The 25374-nt window shown below is 42.1% G+C and overlaps 1 protein-coding gene across 1 annotated transcript in view; it reads right to left on the bottom strand.

Annotated features, from left to right (window-relative positions):
* PRKCA (protein kinase C alpha) overlaps positions 1–25374 on the bottom strand; it is a 333406-nt gene that overhangs the window by 36353 nt on the left and 271679 nt on the right. Inside the window, exon 8 of the mRNA XM_054976872.1 lies at positions 24335–24431. Within this exon, the coding sequence (XP_054832847.1) occupies positions 24335–24431 (97 nt within the window). The remainder of the gene's footprint in view (positions 1–24334; positions 24432–25374) is intronic.

The raw sequence follows: 25374 nt of genomic DNA on the forward strand, positions 1-25374 counted from the left end.
GGCCTGGAAAGCAACTGAAAGCCAATGAAGATGTTGCAGAACTATAATTCTATGACTCCTTTGGCCGACTTAGGAAAACAATCTGGAGGCTGCATTTTGAACCATCTGTAGTTTCTAAAGCTGCCCCACACAAATGAATGACAGAAACCTAAACCTAGAGGTGTACCAATGTTGACAGAACCAACATAAAACCAGAAAATCTCAGCAGAAGTGTGGGTCAAAGTGACAAGTCTAACACAACCAGTGTTAAAACAGAGAATTCAACTTAAAGCAAAGGACACTGTTGCAAACCCAGCAGAACTAATGTCAAACCAAAGAATCCAAACCAACATGACAAGCTAGCACCAAGGCCTAGCAAGAAGACACTGACACACTGTAAAAATGAAGAAAAAGAGTCTTCGGAGCCTTAAAATCCCAGCACTGAATATTTCCGTATTTTTCTCAAATTTTTGGGAATCCACTTACCAGAATCCCAAATACCACCCAAATACCCAAAATATATCTGAAAAACATTGATAAGGTATTTTTCAGGTATATATTCAGACCACGTATATTCAAATGCACTTCCCTAACTGCAAACCCATTATTTGCCACTCATGCTATTCCTGAAGGTCACCTGTCCCCCGTCAGGAGCAGCATTTTGGTGAGATAGCAATGTTCCACTGTATGGAAATGTTCCACTGTCATCTCTATCATCCCTAAGTACAAAACTATCATCCCTAAGTACAAAAGCCCTGCCGCTTATTCCTCATTGCTGTCTCTCCCTCGCCTACGCCGAGCTTTTATGCTTGCTGTCGTGGCCTCTGAGTCCTCGGAGGATGAAGACCTCGGGGAGGACGACAGGAGTGGGAATACTCCAAGCTCCTCCAGCGTCAGCTGCTTGGAAAACCAGCAGGGACTGGAGCAGCAGGAATCCCTGCCAGAGCAGGTTGAGGAATCCAGGGCAGACTCAGGGACAGAAGCTGCCCCTGTACCTGCATCAGCTCCTGAGACTAGGGCAGCATCCCCACCTAGCTCCCCCGAACCTGATAGGCAGCGCAGAGGGAGGCAGCAGCTTGCTGCACAGGAAAGGAGGCGAAGTGCAAGGCTTCAGGCACTCAAGCAGCGTCGGAACGACCTTGAGTTGTAACAGAGTGCAGCCCCGTCCTGCAGGTGAGAACTCTTAAGCCAGGACGCCCTCTCCTTCGGTGCAGAAGCACCTGCGTACAGACCCACCCGGTTCCACTGCGACTCCATTCTGCTCTGACTGCTTTTCGGCTCTGACCCCCCGCATTTCGGCTCCTTGGACGACGCTCCCGGCTTGCTCCCTTATCGGCTCGGTTGAACTCGGACTGTGGGAGGGGCTCGTGGCTGTCTCCCGGCCTGCATTCCCAGCACAGTTGCACATTTTAACGTTTTACCCTCCGAAATTCTGTTTGGGAGATTTACAAACACACCCTACCCCAACAGATAATGTCCTTGTGGAAGGATGCAACCCGAATCCACACTTCACGTTTTATTTTATTGTGACTTTTATGTTCACGTGCGGGAATCCTTGATTAGCCCTCTGCTGATCAATCGTCAGGGTCCGTCCGACAGAGGATTAGTTTCTTTCTTACTATCAGATGATTGTCCCCACACTACATAAACGGTTGCATTGTATTTCTCAATTGCTATGTGGATTAGGGAGTATACGGTGAATTCTGTCGACTGATTTTGCTGATCTTTTGGTTCCTGCCCTGCTCGTTGTAAATTGTTTTATTGTTTTATTGAATGCCAATAAAGCGTTGCTGATCTGGTGAGATAAGTGGGTTGCAGTGGGGACGGGACAGAAAAGTCATGTTCCGCTGATGGATGTGCCATCCATTAGCAAAAAACTTAGTCTGGATCCAATTTGATGTTGGATCCTTAATGAGTCACCTGCTATGCCTCTAGATTTCCTCTAAGCACCACAATAATCGACATATAATTCAAAAAGATTTTTTTCTGAATGGAAAAGCTTTCTGACTAGTCAATTTAACATTTGAAGTATTTGAGACAAGGTTATTAATCCATTTATTGAAGTGGTTACCAAACATTTTAAAGACAAACCATGACTTAAATCCTTTAAGGCTCCATCCGGAAGCGTCCTTCCCAGTGACTGCTCATACTTTTGACTGTCGGCCAACTTGTAACCACACAAATAGGAATGGGGCTCCATAATCAATCCCCACACGAATAGGGACCGAGATATGGGCACCCATAATCAATTCCCAATTAACAGTTAGCTCACCTAGAGGTTTCTTCAACAAAGTAAATCTACTGAAGAAAGGTTTTAATAACATTTCTACATACTGGCCTGACCAAATATTTGCCCTAATTTTCAGGGGTAGTAATAGAAATCTAAAATTACTAGGTCTATTTTAAAGCCATTATGTACATGCTGAATTATTTTACAAGATACTTCTGCAAAATCTCTGTTTCTGTCTCTGGCCCAGATGTCTTATTTCTTATTAAGATAAATCTAATCTGCTTTTCCCCTTAATGAGGACCCAAAATGGTTTACATAATCCTCCCCACCCCCACCCCTTGTGAGTTCAGTTAGGCCGAAAGTGTGACTGGACCAAGGTCACCCAGCAAGCTTCCATACCAAGGCTGTTTCCACACTTCTTACCTTCATCCAGAACGCTGCAGAACGTAGCAAAAAAAAAGCGGGCAATAGCGTCTTCTCGCGCGAGTTTGGCACAATGTTGCGCAAAACTCGTGTGATGTCGTGCAAAACTCACGCGAGAAGACGCTATCGTCCACGTTTTTTTTGCGATGTTCCACGGCATTCCAGATGAAGGTAAGTAGTGTGGAAACAACCCAAGAGTGGGGATTCAAACCTGGGTGTCATAGAACCTAGCTGATATTCTAACTATTGCAACGTGTTGGCTCTTTCTAAGTACACTAATGCAATGGCAAAGCATTTCTTAAAAGCACTTCCTGTGATTGGCTGTAAACACTTAAGGTGCTTCGACTAGTTAAATATATTTCCTACATGTAACAATTCACTGACCTATCTGTAGTTAACAGTAACCTAGGTTCCCATCTTAAAAGGATCTGAAATTGAATTTAACATTCAGAACCTTGTTAAATAGGAACATTAGTTAGCATTAACAATGTTAAGGGCAGTATTCATATTTCCAATAGGCCTGGTCTACTAATGAGGCAGTAGCATCTTGGAGAGGTAGAATGGACTGCACAATGTCTGGCTGCAGCTTGGGCAAGCTAGTTTTAATGCTTCCTAATGCAAAAAACTTTTTAAAAAAATCTAACATGGCAGGGAGAAAGACTATAATTCAGCTTTCTCTTTGCTATGTTTGCTTTCCATATACCAGCAGCCATTAGGATTTTTAATGCTAAGGTTATCCCACAGATACTTTATAGGTGTGGAGTGTGGATTGAAGGTGTATCCGACAACCTTGACACCCCTCTACACACATTTTTGAGGGAGATAGCGGCAGTCCCGAGATGCGTAGCAGGTACTGCACTTAGGGTGGAATTCGCCCAACCCTCAATTGAGAAGAGAACATGGATTACAGCCTTTAAGTTGTTCTTGAACAAGGAAATTTACAAGGGCAATTCAGGGAAAGTAGGTTTTGCACATTTGATCTCGCAGGATACCTATAAGAGTAGCCGAGCTAATTTAATTAACCAGAAACTAAAAATTCTGGATATTGATATAACATCTTTACAGACAAATGAGGCCCTAAGAGTTATAAAATTAAAACTAAAGGATCTTGATTACAGCAGTACTCTCCAGAGAGCCAGACGTACATGTTCGGGCTTATCCCTGGGACTTTCACCCCCAGAGGCTATTCCATCTTATTGCTATTCTTTAAAGATTCCAGCTCAACGCAGAGCCTTCACATTGGCTAGACTTAACTCCTTCCCCTCTAAAGTGCTTTCAGGTCGTTTCTCTGGACTCCCTTATTCTGAACGAGTTTGTGACTGTGGACAAGGAAAGTTAGAGACCTTGCATCATATAATAGTTTTTTGCCCTAAGTGGAGTAAGGAAAGAGAGAGATTTATTATTCCTATTACGTTAAAAGAAAAGCTTCCCTTCCTTCCTTGGGCAATCTCAGTGTTATTGTCTGATAACTTTCCTGACAATCAAACCTCTGCTATAGTGGCTTCCTTTTTAGCCACGGTGATAAAGAAACAAAATCTTCATGAGTTTAGATAGTTTAAAGTGATAATGACGAGTTATGTCTGTGTGAATTGGGTATGTTCAAGTGTACAGTTCATATTTTGTTGGTGTTTGTATGGCTAATGGCTTCGGCCGGAAAAGCAATAAACATATTATTATTATTATTATGTTTGCTTTCCATCTGCGGGTAATACAAGCTGCCCTTCAAATTAAATGCCCCCCACAACTGCGATGAAGGGTGGAAGTGACACCCATTCACTTTAAAATTCCAGAACATGGAATCTCCTACATACATTTCCTTTGGAGTGTGGCCCACAGGGTAACGGATGAGATGCACTGATAAAGTGGGGGCTGATAACTTGCACTGATATAAGTACAGTGCTATAAAAAAAGGTCTTGCTGCCTTGCCTTTGAGTTTTATATTGTTTCTTTAGTTGTTTACATTCCTATCCATGTGCATCTTCTTCAGCGCCCCCCCCCCAACTTTCCTTCCATTTCCCTGGATTTCCTAAGAGTCTATAATGTCTTGTTTTTGCTTGGTATGTTTGCATAAGTTATCTTAACTCACTCTGGCATCTAGGGATTTTTGAAGTAGAGGAAATGGTTGGCAGTGAGTCTCCCCATCTGGTCTCTGGGGACCTGCAGGTTGCGCGGCAGCATGCTACCTGAAAGAGGTTGGTTCCCCCCACCCACTTTCAGCTACTTTGCTGTGGGAGCAGCCTGGGAGGCAGTGAGCGGGAGTTGTACCCCTCTCCTTCCATTCTTCCTATTGTTGAGGAACGTTTAAAAAATGCAACTCACCACTTATACTTCAAAGTGGAACTGTCCATTCTACCACTTCAAGCGCCCACCACCTCATTCAGTTGCATATATAGGCAACTAATTAATATGTGGGTGTGCATTACTCCTAAGGGCAGGGAGTTGCAGGGGGGAAAGAGAATGAATGGGCTGAGGCCAATCCTGGGTGACTTAGCAGTGGTTACAAAGGAGCTAGTATTACCACTGTCTCTCCTAGGGATATTTTGAAACATACATTGATTACATGGCAGGGACTCCCAAAGGTTTTCGATAGGCTGCAGTGATCATTTGCTGGAGCAATAGTATTTCTGACTTGGACCTCTCCCACCTCTTTCTCCCTGATCCAATCTATCAGATATGATTTTATTCCAGAATAAAAACGGATGGTGGGCCTAAAATTTTAATTTGTATCTTCATGGTAGCATTACGTTTTCAGGTTTTCAAATAATAAAATACACATTTGCTACTTTCACAAACTGGTTGTGAAAGCTTAAGAGTTTTAAACCTCTGAATTAAGATATTGTATCATACCGTTTCAGAAGTCAAATTTCACCAAGCAATAAGCAACGCATGCTGAACGGTCTCCAGGCAGACTGTCATGCAATAGACTTACGTTGCCTTAGCCAGAGGAAGAATTTTAGGGAGAAATTCAAAAAGGGAAGAAAAAGTGATAAAGATAAAAAAATAGAATGCTGCCTTGTGGGACAATTGTGGGATCCAACCACAACTCCATCACCCGTTCAGCAGAATCCATTAGCATGGTGGTTTTCCCCATTCCCCAGTAGAATTCAGCTGGGTTTCCACTTTTTAGAAAACAGCACAGAAGGGGCAAAGTAAGCTCTGACTCTCTTTCAGGCCCATAAGACATATGGAAGACAGCCTTTTTGTTTGAGGTGATGGACTGTTCATGAGGTATTGGATCCTTCTTTAGACATAGTGCTGCAAGCCATTATTTAGTGCAAGCTAAAGCGGATTAACATTGTATCAAGCAGCCCGTAAGACAATTATAAGAACTGCTGCTTTGAAAAACTGCATTGTTCATACGTGTTAATATTACTTAGTAAAAATCAAATAAAACTTGCACACAAAATCTAGCTGGCAAATCAGAAAGGCAGGTTTTAAATTTAAATTAGTCTGCACTACAAAAAGTGGGTGGGGGGGGGGAACAAGACATGCACATAGTCTTACTTCCTTTGGTTTGGACGCACCTTATCTTGGACCTTTCTTTTACCCTGTAACCACAGGTAAGATACACTTTATACATTTTTTACCTCTATGGTATAAAACAAAACAAAATTACTGTAGTTTTGTAAACAAACACAAAATCACCACTGTCTAAACCACTGAGTCCACTGTACAACACACTGAAGTTTGTCCCTGCAGGGGCTCTGGTTAATGTATGAAAAAGCTGTTCTGTCCAAATCAACCCATGTTTAGGAATAAGTTCTTAGTATGACAGAAAAAAGAATGGAATCTATTCTATTCCAAATACTATAGTTATGACACTGCAAAACTACTACCCCTCCCCCCATTTCATTTAACATCTCAAATTTTTGTACTAACCAGGGCTCATTTCGAGGGGGAACACGCCGGAACACAGTCCCGGCAGTTCCCCAAAGAGGTCACATGACAGGTGGCCTCGCCCATCTGACTCTTGGCCATTTTGGGCCCGTTTAAGCCTGGATTGGGGCCAAAACGGCCCGGATCAGGCCTCTGATGGGTGATGGATCACTCTCCCACTCAGCAGCAGCCCGATCTTGACCATTTTGGGCCCCTTTTCGGCCATTTGCAGCCCCTTTTGCCATTTTGGGCCCAATTTTGGCCGTGAATGGCCAGGATTGGGTCCAAAACAGCCAGGATAGGTGATGTCAGAGGGTGTGGCATATGCTAATGAGTTATGCTAATGAGTTCCTCCAGCTCTTTTTCTACGAAATGACCCCTGGTACTAACTGATTTTGTAAACAAATCTTGAATGCAAGGGTCAATCATTTTTGTTGGCTTGGTAGTTACTAAAATTTGTGCTTTGTTGACAATAGCAGGATCGTGGGCGAAATTAGTGACTGGTAAAAGTGAAAGTTGTCCATGCAAAGCAATAGTGTTATCCCCACATCCTCCCATCCCTGTTCTACTATTTATTGCTTTCCTCTCCATTATTTCATCTCTTCTGTTGTGGAGGTTTGCAAGTCAATAAACTGTGGGCCTTTTAAATCTGTGAAATATTTAAAATTCTTAAGAAATATGCAGCAATTTATATGAAGAAACATGAACAAAATTTAACACTGTAGAGAACATATAATTTATATATCCTGTTGGCATGATTAATAATTTTTATTATAAATACAAAGTAATATAAATACTAATACAAGTACCCCCACTTTAATGGGTGCAGTCTTTGTTAATTGTAAACCCTTAGTACAGGGATTTTCCTTCAAGTTGAAGCCACATTGTAGTGGTGAATGAGAGAAATAGGAAACATGGATCGTGAACAACTGAATGGTCCAGTGATTGGTGAGAGATGGGGTGATTAGAAAGTGAAGGACTAACAGTGGACAGGAGAAAGAAGGTAGAGTTGGAAAAGCAAATTAAGGACAAAGAGTACCAGCCCTGGAATGACAGACAAGGTACAGTGTTATGGCTAGGAAAACCAAGGCAGAAGTTTATTTCTTATTTTTTTGCAAGGAATATGGCCTTAGAAATCTGGAATTAAAAGCAACAAACCCAGTTTTGACAAGTCTGCTCATTTTTCCTAAGCCGTAATGTTCTGTTTTGTTTTATAAACATTGAATTATTCACCTTTTCTTTTTTATTTAAAAACAAATGAAGAAAAATGAACAAACAATATACCTCGTACTTTTGGGGCTGTCTCATACATATGTTGCTGCAATCCATATCAAAATGGGGTCTATTTTGAAAATTTCACTGTGGTTGGACGTGTTCCTCCCCGCTATATATTAAGTACAGTTTCAAGTTGCAACATTTGACTTGGCAGATCAGACAGCACCAGGGCTTTTTTTCAGGGGGAATGCGGGGGAACAGAGTTCCGGAACCTTTTGAAAATGGTCACATGGCTGGTGGCCCCACCACCCCCTGATCTCCAGACAGAGGGGAATTTAGATTGCCCTCCGCGCCATGTGGCACGGAGGGCAATCAAAACTCCCCTCTGTCTGGAGATCAGGGGGCGGGGCCACCAGCCATGTGACCATTTTCCCCGAGGGCAACCCACTGAGTTCCACCACCGCTTTTCCCAGAAAAAAAGCCCTGGACAGCACCATAGACTTCGAGTTGGCATGGGTAAACCCCTGTCATTGGAAATGTCTCAGAAACAGATGCAAGCAGTTTGTAAACAATTTACCAACAAATTCCCTATCATCTGCATGTTATAGCTTAACACGTGGCACAAACCAGCTAAACTACCAGAGGTCAGGGGGAAAGAGATGTCTGTCCTTAACTCTCTCCCATTGCAACAAGTCTTTCTTTGGATTATACACCCTGTATCTGGAATCCTAAGAAAAACCACACTGAGCCAGATTTAATCAGTTTTTCATAATACTTTATTGTCCCCAAAGCTGCTGTTTTGATAAGACAGAAAAAGAAAGGCAACTCATAGAAGTTATGGTAAGAGTACCTGCAAAGTATCAGTTGAAATGCTACTTCTAAAAACACTGGAATGGAACCACACACACATTCCAAATAAACCTGCATCTGCCAATTTTGACAAATACTTTGCGCCATTTAGATCTCTTTTATATTAATATACAGGCTTTTTGTTTTTAATTCTTAAAGATATATTTGGAAGGAAAAGCTGTGTATCTACTGTGTTATAGTAATACACTACTGCCCTCCTGTGGTTTGTGACTTCAGAGGAAACTCGCTATCAACTGACTACAATGCAAAGAATGGTCCAGTTTTTCTAAAAGTGACATAGTTGTTCCTTCATAATGAATCTCTTCTTTATTACAATTGTGTTAAAGTAAGAGGTCTTCATCCTCAAAGCACATTGTATTAGTAATAGAATCCATCAAGCAATCGAAATCTGTGAACAATGTAAATTCCATGTTGATCCTCAAAGCACTAACTGAAGTCTTGTGTATCTCCAGCGAATGTGTATGATTCAAAAAGAACTCTTTATTGAACTGTTTGTATAACCAGTTTGCTTTACTTTAAAGTGAAAGGTAAAGGGGAGATGTGCACGATGTTAGAGAACCTTCATTTACAAAATGTCAGGAAAATAAGCTTCCTACTAAAGTACCATAAGTTTTAAAAGCTACATAGAATCTCTCTAATTAACAGCTCTGTATTATAGTAACAAGACAATGTTGGGTTTGCTGTAGGCTATCTTGTGGAGTTCCAAAGGGCGCAATCTTATCTCCCATGTTATTCAACCTCTACGTAAAGCCCTTGCAGACTCGGTTAAGAGCCTAGGAATTATACTGGATCCAGTGCTATTCCCAGAAAAAACAAGTTAAGGCAGCTGCAAAAAAAATGCTTTCTACAACCTCACTCTAGCCTGGAAAATGGCTTCTTATCTTGACATGGTGGACCTGGCCACCTGGATCCATGCTATAGTAACACCCAGACTTGACTACTATAATGCACTATACATAGGTCTCCCATCTAAACTAACTAGGAGATGCCAATTGGTGCAAAATGCTGAGGCTTGACTGTTATCAGGAGCAAGCAGGAGCATGAACATCACTCCATTGGTTACTAATTTTAGTTACCGTCCTGAGTTCAAGGTATTGGTTTTCACTTACAAAGCTCTTCATAGCCTTGGTCCAGCATACCTACGGGACCGCTTCCCTCCCTATGCTTCACTATGGCAGCTTCACTCTTCCGAACGGGGTCTCCTGCAAGTGCCAGCCTGCACATGGGCAAAATCAACAGCAGCCCATAGATGGGCTTTCTCTGTGGTGACCCCTACCCTGTGGAGCAGCCTGCCTGAGGAGGTCAGGACAGCCCCCACTCTCGTGGCTTTCTGCAAACAATGCAAAACCGAATTATCGAAAAAGACTTTTTACTCAGATAGGAGAGATGTATTGTAAGGAGGGGATTTCAGATGATCCACTAATGAGTTAGGAACCATAGATTTCACCACTATGTTGTACTGGATTCCTGCTAATGGCTCTTTGTGAACTTGTATCTGGATACCCTATGGCATGGTTTATGGAAATGTTCTTGATACTGACTGTACTAATCACACACTGTGTAATCCGCCTTGAGTCTCAGTGGCTGATTCCGCACACGTTGGATAATGCACTTCCAATCCTCTTTAGAGATCATTTGGAACTGAATTTTTTTTGTGTAATGCATTGAAAGTGCATTATCCAACGTGTGCGGAATCAGCCAGTGAGAAATGCAGACTATAAATGACATAAATTAATGTTTTCCTTTCTACTAACTGTTCGTTGGATCTAGCCCTGTATGTCTATTAAAGTATTCATGTTTACTGCCTGTTTCAGGTCCAAAATTACTTAGGCTAGTGGTTCTTAACCCTTAGTCCACTACCACCTTACAAGTACACTAAATGATTCCCAAATTAGGACAAGCAATTTTATTGTATAGATATATTTTAGATATATGTATATGGAACATGGATCTCAGGCAGATATTCAATGAGACCTTTGTGTTGGGTCACCATTTTGGATCAGATTTCTTTTTGTTAGGTGTCACTTTTGCAAGGGCCTGGGAGAGAAACCTAGAATCTGAGATTTTATCCTCAGGGTAGGGGAAGCAGTATAAACCATCTCTTTTCCATGGGCTGTCAGAAGCCATTGCAAGCAGGAAGAAGGGCTGCCTAAAATTCTAAGAGCTCTCATCCCCGCCCTTGCAAAGTTCTGAATGCCCCAGAGATTTAGAGCTCGCTTCTTGAGCCTCCATTAAGAATCAACAATTGAGACAAAACCATGCAAAATGTATATACATTTTAATATTTTTGATATTCCGGAAGGAATCTGGTTCACCCATAAAGATCAAGCCTTTAAGATATTATCAGAAGATCAACTAAGGGATTTTGAGGACAGGAACCCAGAATTCCAGTGCACCAAGCAAGACAAAAAGGAGAAGTCTGAGGGGGAGGGGGAGGAAACGAGCACTGCGGCTGCAGTTGCGCAGAGAGAACTCCGTCCGGGACCCAGGAGGGGAAGAAAAATTTAACTTGAAATTAAATTGTAATTTGCATTTAGTAAGGTCAACCACTCCATCAATATAATATAAAGCTTTAACTTTTGAATAATGGCAGTATGAAGGGAAAACAGAAATGTAGTGTTTAGTGTTTAGTGTTTGTAGGGTACCTTCCCCTTTTTTCCACCCCTCCCTCCCTCTCTCTTTTTTCTCTCCTCTTTCCTATCCCTTGTGTTATTGTAGTCTTTTGTAGTTACTGTTCTGTAGTTTATGTATGTATGTAGTAGTTGTATGTTAGATATTGAAAATAAAAAATTATATATAAAAAAAAACAATTGAGACAAAACCATGCAAAATGTATATACATTTTAATATTTTTGAAAGTTGCTTCTTTAATTTGATAACCCCTAAGTGTCTCCTTTTTTATCAACAGTTTCTGCAACTTTATCATAGTTTCTCTACTGGTAGTAACTAACAAACCCAAGGATTCCAGATCCCCCGGTGGGGGTGGGGGACCCTCTGCTTCCACCCTCTATTCCCCACCACCACTCACCTAGTTGGCAGGGGGAAAGGGGTGGGATAGGCCTCCCAGGCACACTCCTGGGAGTGTGTGATGGTGTCACCTGGAGTGATGTCATCGTGCCACCCTGGAAATGATCCTGTGCTTTGCAGAGAGCTGATTTGGGCCCCTAGGGTTGATTTGGGGTCCAAATTGGCCTGCTGTGAAGTGCGGGAGCACTCCTGACTCCTGCATGATGACATCTCTTCCCAGAAGTGACATCATCACGCCATCTCAAGAACGTTCCTGTGCTTTGCGCGTGAATACATCTAAAAAGGTGAGTGCCAGGTCCACACCTCTGACCAGGAGCGTAAGGGGACCCAGAAACCCTAAACAACCATGATGTTTTTAGGCTATAAGTAACCCTGTGATAATGTACTATGTCCAGGGCTTTTTTTCTGGGAAAAGAGGTGGTGGAACTCAGTGATGGAACTCAAGACCGCACAATGATGTCAGTTTGGGTCAGCTGGAACAAGGTGGGAGTTTTTTAAAGTTTAAATTGCTCTTGGCGAAAATGATCACATGGCCGGTGGCCCCGCCCCCTGATCTCCAGACAGAGGGGAGTTGAGATTGCCCTCCACGCCATGTGGCGTGGAGGGCAATCTAAACTTCCCTCTGTCTGGAGATCAGGGGGCAGGGCCACCAGCCACATGAACACTTTCAAGAGGTGCCGGAACTCCGTTCCACTGCATTCCTGCTGAAAAAAAGCCCTGACTAAGTCTACATAACTTATGACATCTATTTAAGTAAAGATTCTAGTATTTACATATCCAAAAACTGTATACATGAGGAAGAAAGATTAGCTCTCCAATTATAGTACATATAAATAGATACTGCAATGTATTTCATTTCAGTGGAAATAATTCAGTAAACTGAAATGTTTATAAAACAATTCTGTCAGTAAACATAAGGTCTATAAATATTCCAAGGCCTGAAATATCTGTGTAACATTTATGGGCAAAACATACTGTATATGTAACATATCACAACATAACTATGTGATATGGTGTCACAATATCTTCATGCTACACAGTACATAGGTTTATGAATATGTGTCAACAAAAGGAAATGTATTGCAAATACTAGGAAGAAAAAGAACACACCAGTCTTGTATATCTAATCAAAGAAAGAAGAAGAGAAAGAAAAGGAAAAGAAATATCTGTATTTGATGAATGAAACAAGCTTTGGTAACAAGCTTTGGTGAACATTGCAGAGTTATATATTATAGAAAACTATGAAAGTACATACAACAATACTATGTTTCCCCCAACCCTATTAACGAAACCAACTGTTTTAAAAGGTTACAAGAATGCAAAAGAATTTGAATTCCAGAATGTGAGAGAAAATCAGGAAGGAAATGTTGCATGTATGAATGCAAAACAGAATGCAAAGGAGAAAACTACCTTTAAGAAGCGAATATTTATATGGCAGCCCTGAAAGAGACAGTAAAGGGAGAAAAACTGCTTTGTTAGTACGAGGAAAGCAAAATAAAATAATTACTAGCAGAAGCAAACAGGGAAAATGAATTACAATAACAACAACAGCAATATAAAGAGCACACAAGCCCAAATACAACTATTGTTCAAAAACAGCTAAAAATCAGAAAAAATAAAGTTTCATTGGTCATTCCACTGCCAACAGCAGGTTACACAATGCAGAACAGTGCCCTCAAAGGGTGGGGGGAAGGACACCATTAATAAAGTAAAACTCTATAAATTGTCATTAACCTCAAAACACAGCCTATTTTGATGAGAACTAGTTTTTCTTTGTTGACTGCTGTAATAATATGACTCAAAGACCACAATTCTATCAATGACTCTCCATGACTTGTAGATGTAATACATTGTCTCAGTGCAATCAATGCAAGTGTAAACAGTGACTCAGCTAGGGATATAATAATAATAATAATAATATTTGGTTTATATACCACCCTTCAGGACAACTTAATGCCCACTCAGAGCGGTTTACAAAGTATGTCATTATTATCCCTACAATAAAACACCCTGTGAGGTGGGGCTGAGAGAGCTCCAGAGAACTGTGACTAGCCCAAGGCCACCCAGCTGGCTTCAAGTGGAGGAGTGGGGAATCAAACCTGGTTCTCCAGATTAGAGTCCCTCGCTCTTAACCACTACACCAATCTGGCTCTCTGCCAGGCCTCTCTGCCTTGTTGGAAGAAAAACTGGGGTGGGGGCATGCACCAGCATGCTTACATTTCATCTGATAAAACCTGAAGTACCATGGTGGGTGCTCTAGAATTTTGCAGATTCTCTATGGTTTTATCATTGAGTTTTTGCAAATTGCTAGAATGTCCGCCATGTCACTTCTGGGTTTTAATCAGATATGACTTAAGTTCACTGGTGACCAGACTCCACTTGGCAATTTCATCCCATGGGTTGACAGTATTAACTGAGTTGCAGCTGTGGCCTGGCAAACTTAGCCTCAACCCACAACAGTTCTTTCCTCATTATTATTCAAAGCAACTACTACAACGTCAACAGTTTCTCCTCTCATCTTTTCCCCAGGAACTGTTCCCACGTGCCGTTACTATGTTTATTTTTCACTATTAGTTCCAGATGTTGGGTAACAGCTACACCATGTTTGTCCAATAGACAAGCAGTCACAAATCACACTTGCTGGACAAAAGAAATCAGAAGTAACACATGGATACAGCTAGCTATCATCTAATCCTGTAATTATGGTGCTTGGAACAAGTTGTAAATAATTCGGTACTCCTGCAGCCTAGTTACTTTAGCTGGGTGTTGCCCATTGTCTCCCTGTGGGAGGGAGAGATGGAGTGTTCCTGGGCACCCAGGTATCTGACAAGGGGGTGCAGCCAGGCACCTTATCAAGCAGCTCTGCCTACCTGGTCAGCAGTTGCTCAGCGTGCTTGGCCAAAGCAGGGCATGCAGTTCAGAGCTCCTACTTCTCCGAGCACCTGAGTGACTGACAGGTCCATTTTTGGGTGGGACTGCGGCGATGGTGGTGGCAGCAGCATTTGAGGCAGCAGTGCTTTTTGGAGCCTGAAGTAGAGGCTTGTCCCTTCCTTGCAGCTCGAGCTGGCCTAGGGTTTGCGGGGCATCTGCTGTGGTGGTGGCAGCCGCCACTGTGTCTGTGTGGGGGATTAGGCCCCTGAGTTTAGTACTTGTGAGTTGCTCCAAACCCCTCCCCCTCGATCTCCCTTTGGACTCCCATTGGGGTTCTAGTATTCCTTTGGACTTTTGATGCCTGCTGATATTCCCTCATCCCACACAACAACACAGGGTGGGGCCCTGGGTTGGGCAAAGGGGGTGTTGTTATATATAGGGGCCTTAGGTGGTACTGCTGTGCAAGTTACAGACCTTGCCTGCTTATCACCCCTGACACTGTGGCTCATTGTGGGTGGTAATTTTAAGTGCGGCAGCCATTTTAGGATACTGTTTTACTGGTTGTCATTGCCCAGTGTGAGCCATGCAAACTGGAAAGGGCAAGAGACCAGATAAGGGCAAGCAGCCAGCCCCTAAGAGGGCCTTGCCCACTTTTTCTTCCTTGAATGAGAAGGACAGTGATGCAGGCATGCAGGAAATTTGAAACTGCCCGATGGCTTTAGAACAAGCCAGGGGTACTTGGATGCTGCTGGCAGGCAGTTCTCAGTGGCAAAGGCCAATCAGGCGGGCCTCAAATGCAGCATTTCATAGGCATGTATTAATGAGGATTTCTGCTCTCAAGGTTACGTCAGGTGCAGCAGCATGTGAAGGAGGTGGGAGTCCCAGCTGCCCAAGGCGCAGCTGAGGAAGTCGTTGCAGCACAGCCTGACCATGAGTGGCTGGTGGAGAGCAGGCAAGTAGCTGTTGTGGTGGATTCTGGCATGGCCAAGGGTAAGTCTGCCCTGCCTCAGCATGCACCTGGCCATGGGGACCCTGGGGTCAGATAGCTTCCTCTGGGTCCCTGGGCTCTACACCTTCAACTTACACACAGACTGCTACCATGTGGCCCCTAGTAGGACAGCCGGGCTGGCTGGGACAAAATTTAGGAGTACAATGTTCGCAGTCATCACAAGGGGCTGCCACCCCTTCCTCTTGCGGGGTGTAGAGGGTCAGCCTTATGCCTTCCCACCTATTGGTTGGCCACATTGCCCTGGTTCACCTTGTGGCTTTTCATCTTATCTACCACTGGCCTATGGCCAGGTCCCATACAAGGCCTTGCCCTTCGGAGATGCAGCGCTGCCCCTCAGTGATCACTTGACCCCAGCTACCAAGGACAAGATAGTCAAGGGGGAACATGTTGATTTCTTTACCTTTCTCTTCAGGGAGCCAGAGAAGAAGGATAAAGACGACTTAGATGAGAAGGACAAGGAGAAGATTAGGCGCAGGTGGATGGACTGCACCTGGGCCAGTTTGCTGCCAGAATTCCTTATCTATGCTGGGATATTGGGTAGAGCACAGTCCTTATGAGCTGTATCTTTATTCCAGTACATAGACATCATTTACAAGGGCTACGCTGACTTCGCCAGTATTGCGTAGCTGCAGTATGACGAAGAGTTCAGGATGCGGGTGGCCCTTAACCCCAGTTTGCCCTGGGTTCAAAGTCACCAGCAACTTTGATTGCAGGTGATGTCCCTGGCTAAACCAAACTTGGGAGACCACTCAGACAGTGGTCACTTAATACTTCACCTCCCAGCGGAATCTGGAACCCGCGGGGCAGCAGGTTCAAACCTGGCTACTTTGCTAGGAGGTCTGCAATTGTAAATCATGCAAGTATAGGCATGAATGCCCCTCTTGTTTAGGCCCCCACCCATATACAGCTTGTCCCAGATCTAAGCGGGGAGGGGGAGGCAAATGTTCTGGAAGTGGAGGTGGGCAGCAGGCAGTTGGAAAAGGGGCCCAGCCCAGTACGGCTGAGAGTACTTGAGCGCCTGTTACAAACATATCTGCGGCGTCTCAACGCCTTGTTTTTGTTTAATGGGTTCAAGTTTAGATTTTGTATTCCTTTTCAGGGTCTTAGGGCCCCTCTCATGTCAGCCAACCTGCGTTCTGTTGCTGGCATGGAAGGTGTAGTGCGGGAAAAGATTTTTAAGGACTGGGATGAGAGCAGGGTACTGGTGCTGTTCACAGCCCCGCCTATGCCCTGCTTGAGGGTTTATCTCTTGGGTGTAGTACCCAAGAAGGCAGTAGGTGAATTTTGCCTGATTCATCACTTGTCCTTCCCTAAAGGGGATTCTCAAAATGATGCCATTCCCAAACATCTCTGTTCAGTGCGCTACACGTCCTTTGACTAGGTGGTCAAAGTGGTGCACAGATGTGAGATGGGCACTGAAATGGCCAAATGCAATGTCATGTCGGCATTTCACCTCCTCCCTGTCCACCCAGAAAACTTTTGAGTTCCTGGAGTTTTCATTTCAGGACAAGTTTTACATGGACAGGGCACTTCCCATGGGGTGTTCTACTTCTTGTGTTACCTTCAAGCACTTCAGTTCCTTCTTGGAGCGGAAGTTATGGCACCAACTCTGCACCGGGACATGGCCCGCTATCTGGATGACTTTCTTTTTGTTGGCCCAGCTTTTGCAAGCCCCTTTGTGTTTGATATATAGTTCTTGAAACATGCACATTAATACATTAATGCATCTTAATACACAAGCAATTCTAGTTGAAGACTAAACTGATCCTGTGCTTATCTATATCACAATCTGGAATGATTAAATCCTACTTCCAGTTCACATGCAAAGATGCTACTGTTGCCAAGTTATTTGATTTATGCCCTCTTCTCTATTACTTGAGTATCACAGTATTCAATCTACCATCTATCCATTGCCTTATTGTGTATTTTCAACTGAGAAACACTACTTGGAGAATCTTATTAAAATGCATCCACCTTGCTTTCCTGGGTCATTTTTACTAGGTCATTTTAAATCACTTGTTTGCATTTTGTAATGTATTCACAGATAATATATTCTGTTTTTCTGTAATTATTTTATCCCAGCAGACCAAGTGCAAATGGAGGGAAAACATATTTATATGCATGATCCACATGGTGATGTACAGCTTTCAAATGTGTGTGTTTGGTTGACATAACCAACTTATTTTTATACAGCAAATATTCAATATATGCAGGCAACACTGTTTATAAGCTTTAAATAAATATTCATCAAGCACATACAAACTCAGAAAGCTGGTGTCAGGAGAAGACTACATGTAGATTTGCATCAGTTTTTCCAAGTAGGAAAACAAAAGCTTCCAAAGTTTTAAAATATTACTGTTCAGGAAAAAAAAATATTTTCTTGACTGAAAACAATACTCTGTGAAATACACAGAAATTATTTTGAAGCCAGTTGTTAAAATGTGTGCCAAACTACAGATAAATGATAAAATGCAATGCAAATAACAGATTCATATAGCAAATGTACAATAATATGGAATACATGGAATTTAAAAGACTTAAAACCATACTATATTTCTGACATACTCCAACAGTGGAGTCCTAAACAGAGTTACTCCAGCCTAAGCCCACTGAAGTGAATGATTTTAAAGTGTGTAACTCTGTTTAGGATTACAGCGCAAGTCACTTGTCTAGTGCTACCTTACCAAGAGTTAGAAGTTGTAAATACTATAAATGTTGGTAGGAAGGCAGAATGTTGTAACTAAACCATGAGTGAACCATACAAAGTAATCAAACTGCAGATATTTACACTTTCATAATATGCTTGTCTTTCACAGCTTCTTTGCAATCTCAAAGCATAGTTATAACAGATAAAGCAATATAAATGCATCATTATAAGGACTTGTTGAAAATTATATTCCTGGTAACTTATTACTGGATAAGGAATATTTCGACTAAGAAAATCACTATTGAAAAAGGCACTTACTGTGTGTGGGAAAGCAACAATTATTTTTTCAGGGAATAATTCTGCAGTTTCAACAAATTTTAGGAGAAAACTTCACAATTAAAAATTATCTAGTTACAGTATCTTTGAAGTTGGGGAACCTGCATCTGTTTTATGTTCAATAATTACTCAAAAATTTTAATTTTCAGACAACGTTAGAGTGTCAAACTAAGATCTTGGAGACCCAGGTTCAAACTCTCACTCTGCCATAGGAACTTGCTTAGTGAAATTGGGCCAGGTACACCTTCTCAGCTCAAGGTTGTTGTGGGGATAAAATGCGGAAGGGGAGAGCCAGTTTTAAGCCAGTTTGGGTCCCCACTGGAAAGAACGGTGGGGTATAAATGAAGCAATAAATTTTTAAATATAATATATGTATATTATATGATGGATGGATCTGTACATATTTAGTTTGAAAAATCTTCCTCCAAAGCTTTAGGTGGAAGCTATAGGCTTGAAAGTGAAATTACGCATACTGGTGGAATCACAGCCCAGGAGGATTAGGCTCAATGGGATTTCCAGTACTCAGAAAATGGCAAAGGATTCAGTGTCCTGCATAGCTTTTTGCCTGTGGCCATCACTAGTACGATATGTGCATATTTACTTATACTGCATACTTTTTGCAGGTCACAAAGAATTCAGTGGTTGGAACAGAATTTGGTTTACTCTGAAACAAACGATGATTTTTTAAAAAAGCGAGTCCAACACCTTGCAAGTACAGGAACAAATTTAGAAACTGTAGATCTGGAAACTGGAGACAAACTATAGATGCATATATGGATGTGCAATTTGGATTCAGTATTTCTTTAAAAATACCAAATTTTACCTGATTCGGTAAAATCCGGAATTACTGAACTCAAAAGGGAATACTGAATCAGATTCATATTCCTGAACTCAAGTTTACTTGATTAATTAATTTGGGTTAATTTAGTAAACTTCGGTAATAGCGGCTGGGCTGTTTCTTTGCTAAGGTTGTTTTCTGTTGCCATAAATTTGATCTGGCGTTCAATTGTTGTTGGTTCAGGGTTCTCGCTCTTTTGGAGGGGAGGTCATCCAAATAGGTCAGAGTGGCACACACGTATCTTCCCTCCTCCATTTTATTCTAACAACCCCCCTTAGGAAGGTCAGGCTGAGAAAGAGTAAGTGGTCACCCAGTAAGTTCCTTGGCAAGCAGGAATCCGGATCTCAGTCTCCCCAGTCCAACACTCTAGCCACTATATCACACTGGCTCTTCAGAAACCCTACTGGGATCAGGACTAAACCATTTCCTGGTGTGATAACAGCTGCCTGGCAAAACAGATGTTGCCTGTGTTGCCAAACTATTGGGAACTGTATCCCATTCACTTTATCAAAGCCACTGAATACCATGCCCAATTGCTTTCAGGAAAGCCCAGGTCTTCATCCTGGCTTCTGTTTCATGCCCCTCCAGGAATATGAAACTCAAATGAAACCGGGCACTAGATACTTTATTTTACATAGAACCCTCCATACCCATAAATGGGATTTGTGGGTATGGGGGACACAGACAGAAACTGAAGAATGTGCACGATGCGTACAGCACCTCCTATGCTCAAACAGTTAATAACAGTTATTCATTCTCTGTTAGCCTCTATTCTGTCATCTAGAACATTTGTTCCTGTAACTGGTATTTCTGAAAAGGTCACTTGCCCTAAACCTGAAACTCCATCCTCTCTTCCCTGTTTACAAGAAGTTCTTGTGGGGACAGGAATCCCATATCCAGACCCTGGGCTTACATAGGCCGTTTTCACACTGCTTACCGGCCACAGAACATCATGCCAAGCTCCCGGAATGACAGCGTCTTCCAGTGCGATTTCATGCGAGAACTGCAGTTTGCACACAAAATTGTGCTAAGAAGACACTGTCGTTCCGGGAGCTCAGCACGATGTTCCGTGGCCGGTAAACAATGTGAAAATGGCCATTGCTAGGATCCAGCAACACAGCAAAAGGTGGTACACCTGCTGCAGCAATTGTAGTGACCTCTCCTGCACCCAACAATTAGTAGTATTAGATCTAACAAGTGCTGATTATGTAAGGGGGAAAAAAGCTAAAATCAGTTGACATGAAAGGCTCTCACTTACAACTGAAAATGGAAACATAAATGGCAGAACAATAGTGCCTTCTACCTCACCACTAGCATAACAATAGTAGAGTTTTCATTACTCACTCCAAGTAATTAATGCATAAAACAGAAGTCTAGAGGAATGATGACTGAAATTTAATACTACATGGATATTATGCATGTGTGTCCATATGCGCCATCAAGTCCAAAAAACTTAGGGCAACCCCAATGAGGGGCTTTCAAGGCAAGCGAGAAGCAGAGGTGGTTTGCCAGTGCCTTCCTCTGTAGAGTCTTCCTTGGTGGTTACCCATCCAAGTACTAAACCTGCTTAGCTTCTGAGATCTGATGAGATCCAGCTATACCATACTGCCTTCCTTCTCCTGTATTTTATATACAATGGGGAAAATAAAATTCTGAAAACTATGTATATTAAACTTTTTAGTTGCAAAGTTTCTTGTCCACTGAGGAACTAAACTTAAAATATGTTTTACTTGAGCGCTACTGACAATTTAAAAGTGTTCAAAGTTTCTGAAACATATTGACATATCAATTATTGTACTTATTTACTGTTACAATGCTGAAATGTAATTCATTACCTGTAAAAACTAAAGAAAATCTCATTTTAAAATCAGACATTGCTGAGACTCTTCAAAAAGTAATTTGGAAAGAAGAGTAAAAATTAGAAGAAAATACTAGCTTTCTACAAGCTCTGCACTTAATTTGACTAATCACTCCAAAGTGTATTGAAGCAAAATCACTCTTAATGCCCTACTGAACACTTTGGTAATTATATCCTGGATAACAGAAGATTAGAGATGGGCATGAACCGGAAAAAAATGAACCATGTGGTTCATGGTTCGTCAAATTTCACGAACCATGAACAATGAACTTTCACAAATCCCCCCCTCCCCCGGTTCGCAAACCACTTCGTTTGGTTCGTGAAAATGTCACATCTAGGCAAGAAAACCATCACTTCCGGGTCAGTAGAAGGTCACTTCCGGGTCAGCAGAAGGTCTGCAGGAAGTCCATCCCCTGTTGCCTAGGAAACTGATTGATCGGCACCAGGCTGTCTACAGTGATGAACCAAATGAACCTAAAGTTTGTGGCGGTTCGTCAGAAATGGGATCTGATGAACCGCTGGTTTGCAAACCATAAACTGGCCTGGTTTGTCATGAATTTTGGTTCATATTTTGGTTTGTACCCATCTCTACAGAAGATCATTTAGATATATTCAGCTAGCAGAATGCTCATCTAACAGCTAAAAGATCAGTTGCATAATGGTAATTATTGCCAGCATTCAGTATTTTTGATGCAGCTTTTAAACTGCAGATTTTCTGTAACTGAAGAATATTTACCTAATGTTTTATCATATAAATTTAGTTGAAGATTGCTGGTGGGGAAAAAGAATTAAGCTGATCTGGAACAAATTTTTGCAAAATAATGAAGGGGTAATGATGTGGTGGAAAAAGATATATCCCTGATAGCTTGCAAACTAAGAAACAGATCCATCCCTTCCATATGTTAGAGGAAAAGGAGAGGGAGAGAGAGAGAGAGAGAGTCATCCCTACAACTCAGAGAAGCAGTTACTATGGATATTCAGAAACTCCGATAACTGGATCCCAGTTATCGGATTGGATACAGGTGTTCTTCTGCTTACAGAAGGTCATCTTCCAAGACTATAGTTCTGATTTAGTCCTCGGCTTTTCCTAAAACTATTGCTTGACATTCATTAATGTTGACTTATGTCACATCTCAATTGCATTTTTTAATCTGATCCATTAGGAAAGGGAAAGAAGGCACAATGAAATCAGTCATGCCCTGCTTTTTTATGGTTGTTTACATGGAAGATGATTGGACCAGATGTATAGGTAAGAGAATCTCAAAGATTCCCCCACTACTGCACATAAAGGGGTACTGAACATGTAGCAATTGGAGAGGCATCTGAAAGAGAACTTAATCAATGTGGCTGATGTAATTGTTGGAAGCAGAAGTTATAGAAACTCTATGTTTCATTGTTCCCACTCTAGAACTCTAGAAAGATCCTGGAATTTCTACGTTCCATTCAATAATTATGCTTAGAGCTAGCATCAATGGTTAGGGTTCTAAGATCCCTAGAATCTACTTCTGGGCAGTTGAGTGGACAACTGTTGCACACAGGAGCCGGTGCATCTGACAGCTCAAGTTACCTAGAATGTTGGGCTAACTTGTTTGGAACTAGATAGCATTTCAGAAAGTCAGGATTGTTAAGTGGGGAGCAGACACACATCTTGCAACTTCTGAAAAGGAGTTGTTAGTACCAGACGTGACCAGGCCAGGAGAAGTGTCCGTCCTCAGAAATTTACTCAGAATTTTTTTATGCCGTCTCTCCAGGGAACTTGCCAAAGGACTGTTGAGAATTTTCTTGACTTCGTAAATAATCAGTATAAATCAGTTGCACTGTAAATATGCTAAGGAGCACATCTTATAAAGCTTGTTCACCCAATCAAGAGGCTGCTGTTCTGAAGTTAACCACCTGGCCACACAAACAAAGAACTCCAGGGTGTTCCAGCAACATATTGTTGCTGAGAGTTTGGATCACTCGTCTGTGAATTCTGCAACCAGATGTAACAATAGGTGATTATTTATTTAATCGTGTGAATAAGAAGTGATTCAAGAGCTCTTGTATTGGCATACGATTGCAGTGCGTCAGCTCACTTTAAGTTCAGTTCACCTTGTGAATAGACAAATAAATCAGAACTTAAAGGCATTCTGGGAGCAACTGTTTCCATTTATCACACTATGTAAACTCTACCTTAGTAATTTTTGTAGTCTCTTTTTTGTAGCTTATATTTTCCTACCACTCTACAGTACAATTATTTAGCACTGAAACATTACACAATACATTCAGAATATTAATAGAAATGAGCATTAGAAAATCTCATAACCTGTTTTATCATTTCACATTGTCCAAAAAGAAAACTTTTTATGGAGCAGAAAAAGAAGTTTATAGAAAATGATTTTTTTTAAAAATATTTTTTTAAAAAAATGATATAAAGGGGAAAAGGTCGAAATGGCCTGGATAGGGCCTCTGATGGGTGCTGGATCACTCTTCCACCCAGCAGTGGCCCGATCCTGACCATTTTGGGCCCCTTTTCGACCATTTTCAGACCCTTTTTTTGCCATTTTGGGCCTGAATGGCCAGTATGGGGTCCAAAACAGCCAGGACAGGTGATGTCAGGGGTTTTTACCAGTAAAAAAGGAGTTAGAAGAAAACAGAAACCTAAGCCCTGGAGTTTATAGTCCCAGTGACTGGGTTTACACAAAGAGCCAAGCTGGTAGGATTCAATTCAAATAAAGTGTAGTAGGTCTACCAGCCTGCCTGTGGTAAACACTAACCATGGTTTCATGAGGAAAACAGAGGGATGTTTTTGAAAAAATCATTGTAACATATAAAACCTTTATAAACAGCAAAGACAGAACCCTCAAACATATCAGAATCAATAGCCAGGCCTACTCTGTGACAGCTCTGGTCATCAGATAAACACTGTAACTTAAAAAAACAACAACAATCCTGGTTAACAGTTAGATATTATGTTCTATGGCCAAGTGGTTTCATACTCCTAATATAAAGACAAAGAAGTACACATCAAAAAGAGGTATAATTGGAGATCAATGAAGTAAAAGAGATGTAAAAGGGATAAGGAGTTCCTATCTGATGCAGAAAGTTGTAATGTGGCACCACAGGATCTGCTTACACATTACACTCCCTCTGCAGCATGTGCATACAAGTCTTACCTCGAACTTCTGTCTCAGTTCTGCATTTCCATCTTCATCAGCTTCTGGTATCGGAACATTGTAATACTCGCCTTCTTCCTGATTAAGTAGCTTGTACCTGTGGAATGCAAGGAAAATAGTTCTATATATTGAAAAAATACTGCCTCTTCAGAAAAGTTGTGCTTTTCCTTGAGAAAGCTCACTAATAGGGGTGTGCACCCAAAAAAGATTCAGGTTTCCCGCTTGGGTTTATGCTTCGGTATGCTCTGTAAAGATTCGGAGCATGCTGAAGTGATGGGGAGGGGAGAGGCCCACCCCACCCTTTAACCCCATCTCCACCCCCCCCCACTCCACTTACCTGGTCAGGTGGAAGGCTGGAGGCAATGCCGCACTGGCCAGCTGGCTGGCAGAGAAGGCATTCCTTTCTGCTGCTGCACAGCCATGACTGGCTGGCAGAGAAGGCCTTCCCTGCCGCCACCACACAGCCACAGCCGGCTGGCAGAGAGGGCGTTTCCTGCTGCCGTTGCTGCGCTGCCATGGCCAGTGCGGCCAGCTGGCTGGCAGAGAGGGCCGCTGCCGCCGCCACTGCCCAGCGGGGAGGTGGGAGGGCCACCTCCTCCAGCGCAGTGCCAAGTAAGTGGGGGTGGGGGGGTAAGGGTGGGGAATGAGTAAGTTTAAAGGGCCCTGCTGCTTGCAAAAGGGCCCTTTCAACTTAACCCCTAGGGCACCGAATGCTTCGGGAAGCTTTGATTCAGTATTTTCAAAGCTTTCTGAATCGGGCCCAATTCGGGTATTTTACCCGAATCGGATACCGAGGTGCACACCCCTACTCACTAAGTAAAAACAATACAACAACATCATTAAATCATTAATATAAAAAACAATCCACAAAACGCTCAAAAGCCTATAATGATGGAAATGCAGATCAAGACAAAAAGTCTTTGCTATATTTTCCTTAATATCTCTATAGCTTAGGGGCCTTCCTGTGTATTTGCATATCTGTTTCTTCAGAAGAAGATCTGACAGAGTTCAATGGGACTTTCTTCTTAGTAAGTACACAT

Source organism: Eublepharis macularius, chromosome 4 (assembly GCF_028583425.1).
Source record: "Eublepharis macularius isolate TG4126 chromosome 4, MPM_Emac_v1.0, whole genome shotgun sequence".
NCBI lineage: Eukaryota > Metazoa > Chordata > Lepidosauria > Squamata > Eublepharidae > Eublepharis > Eublepharis macularius.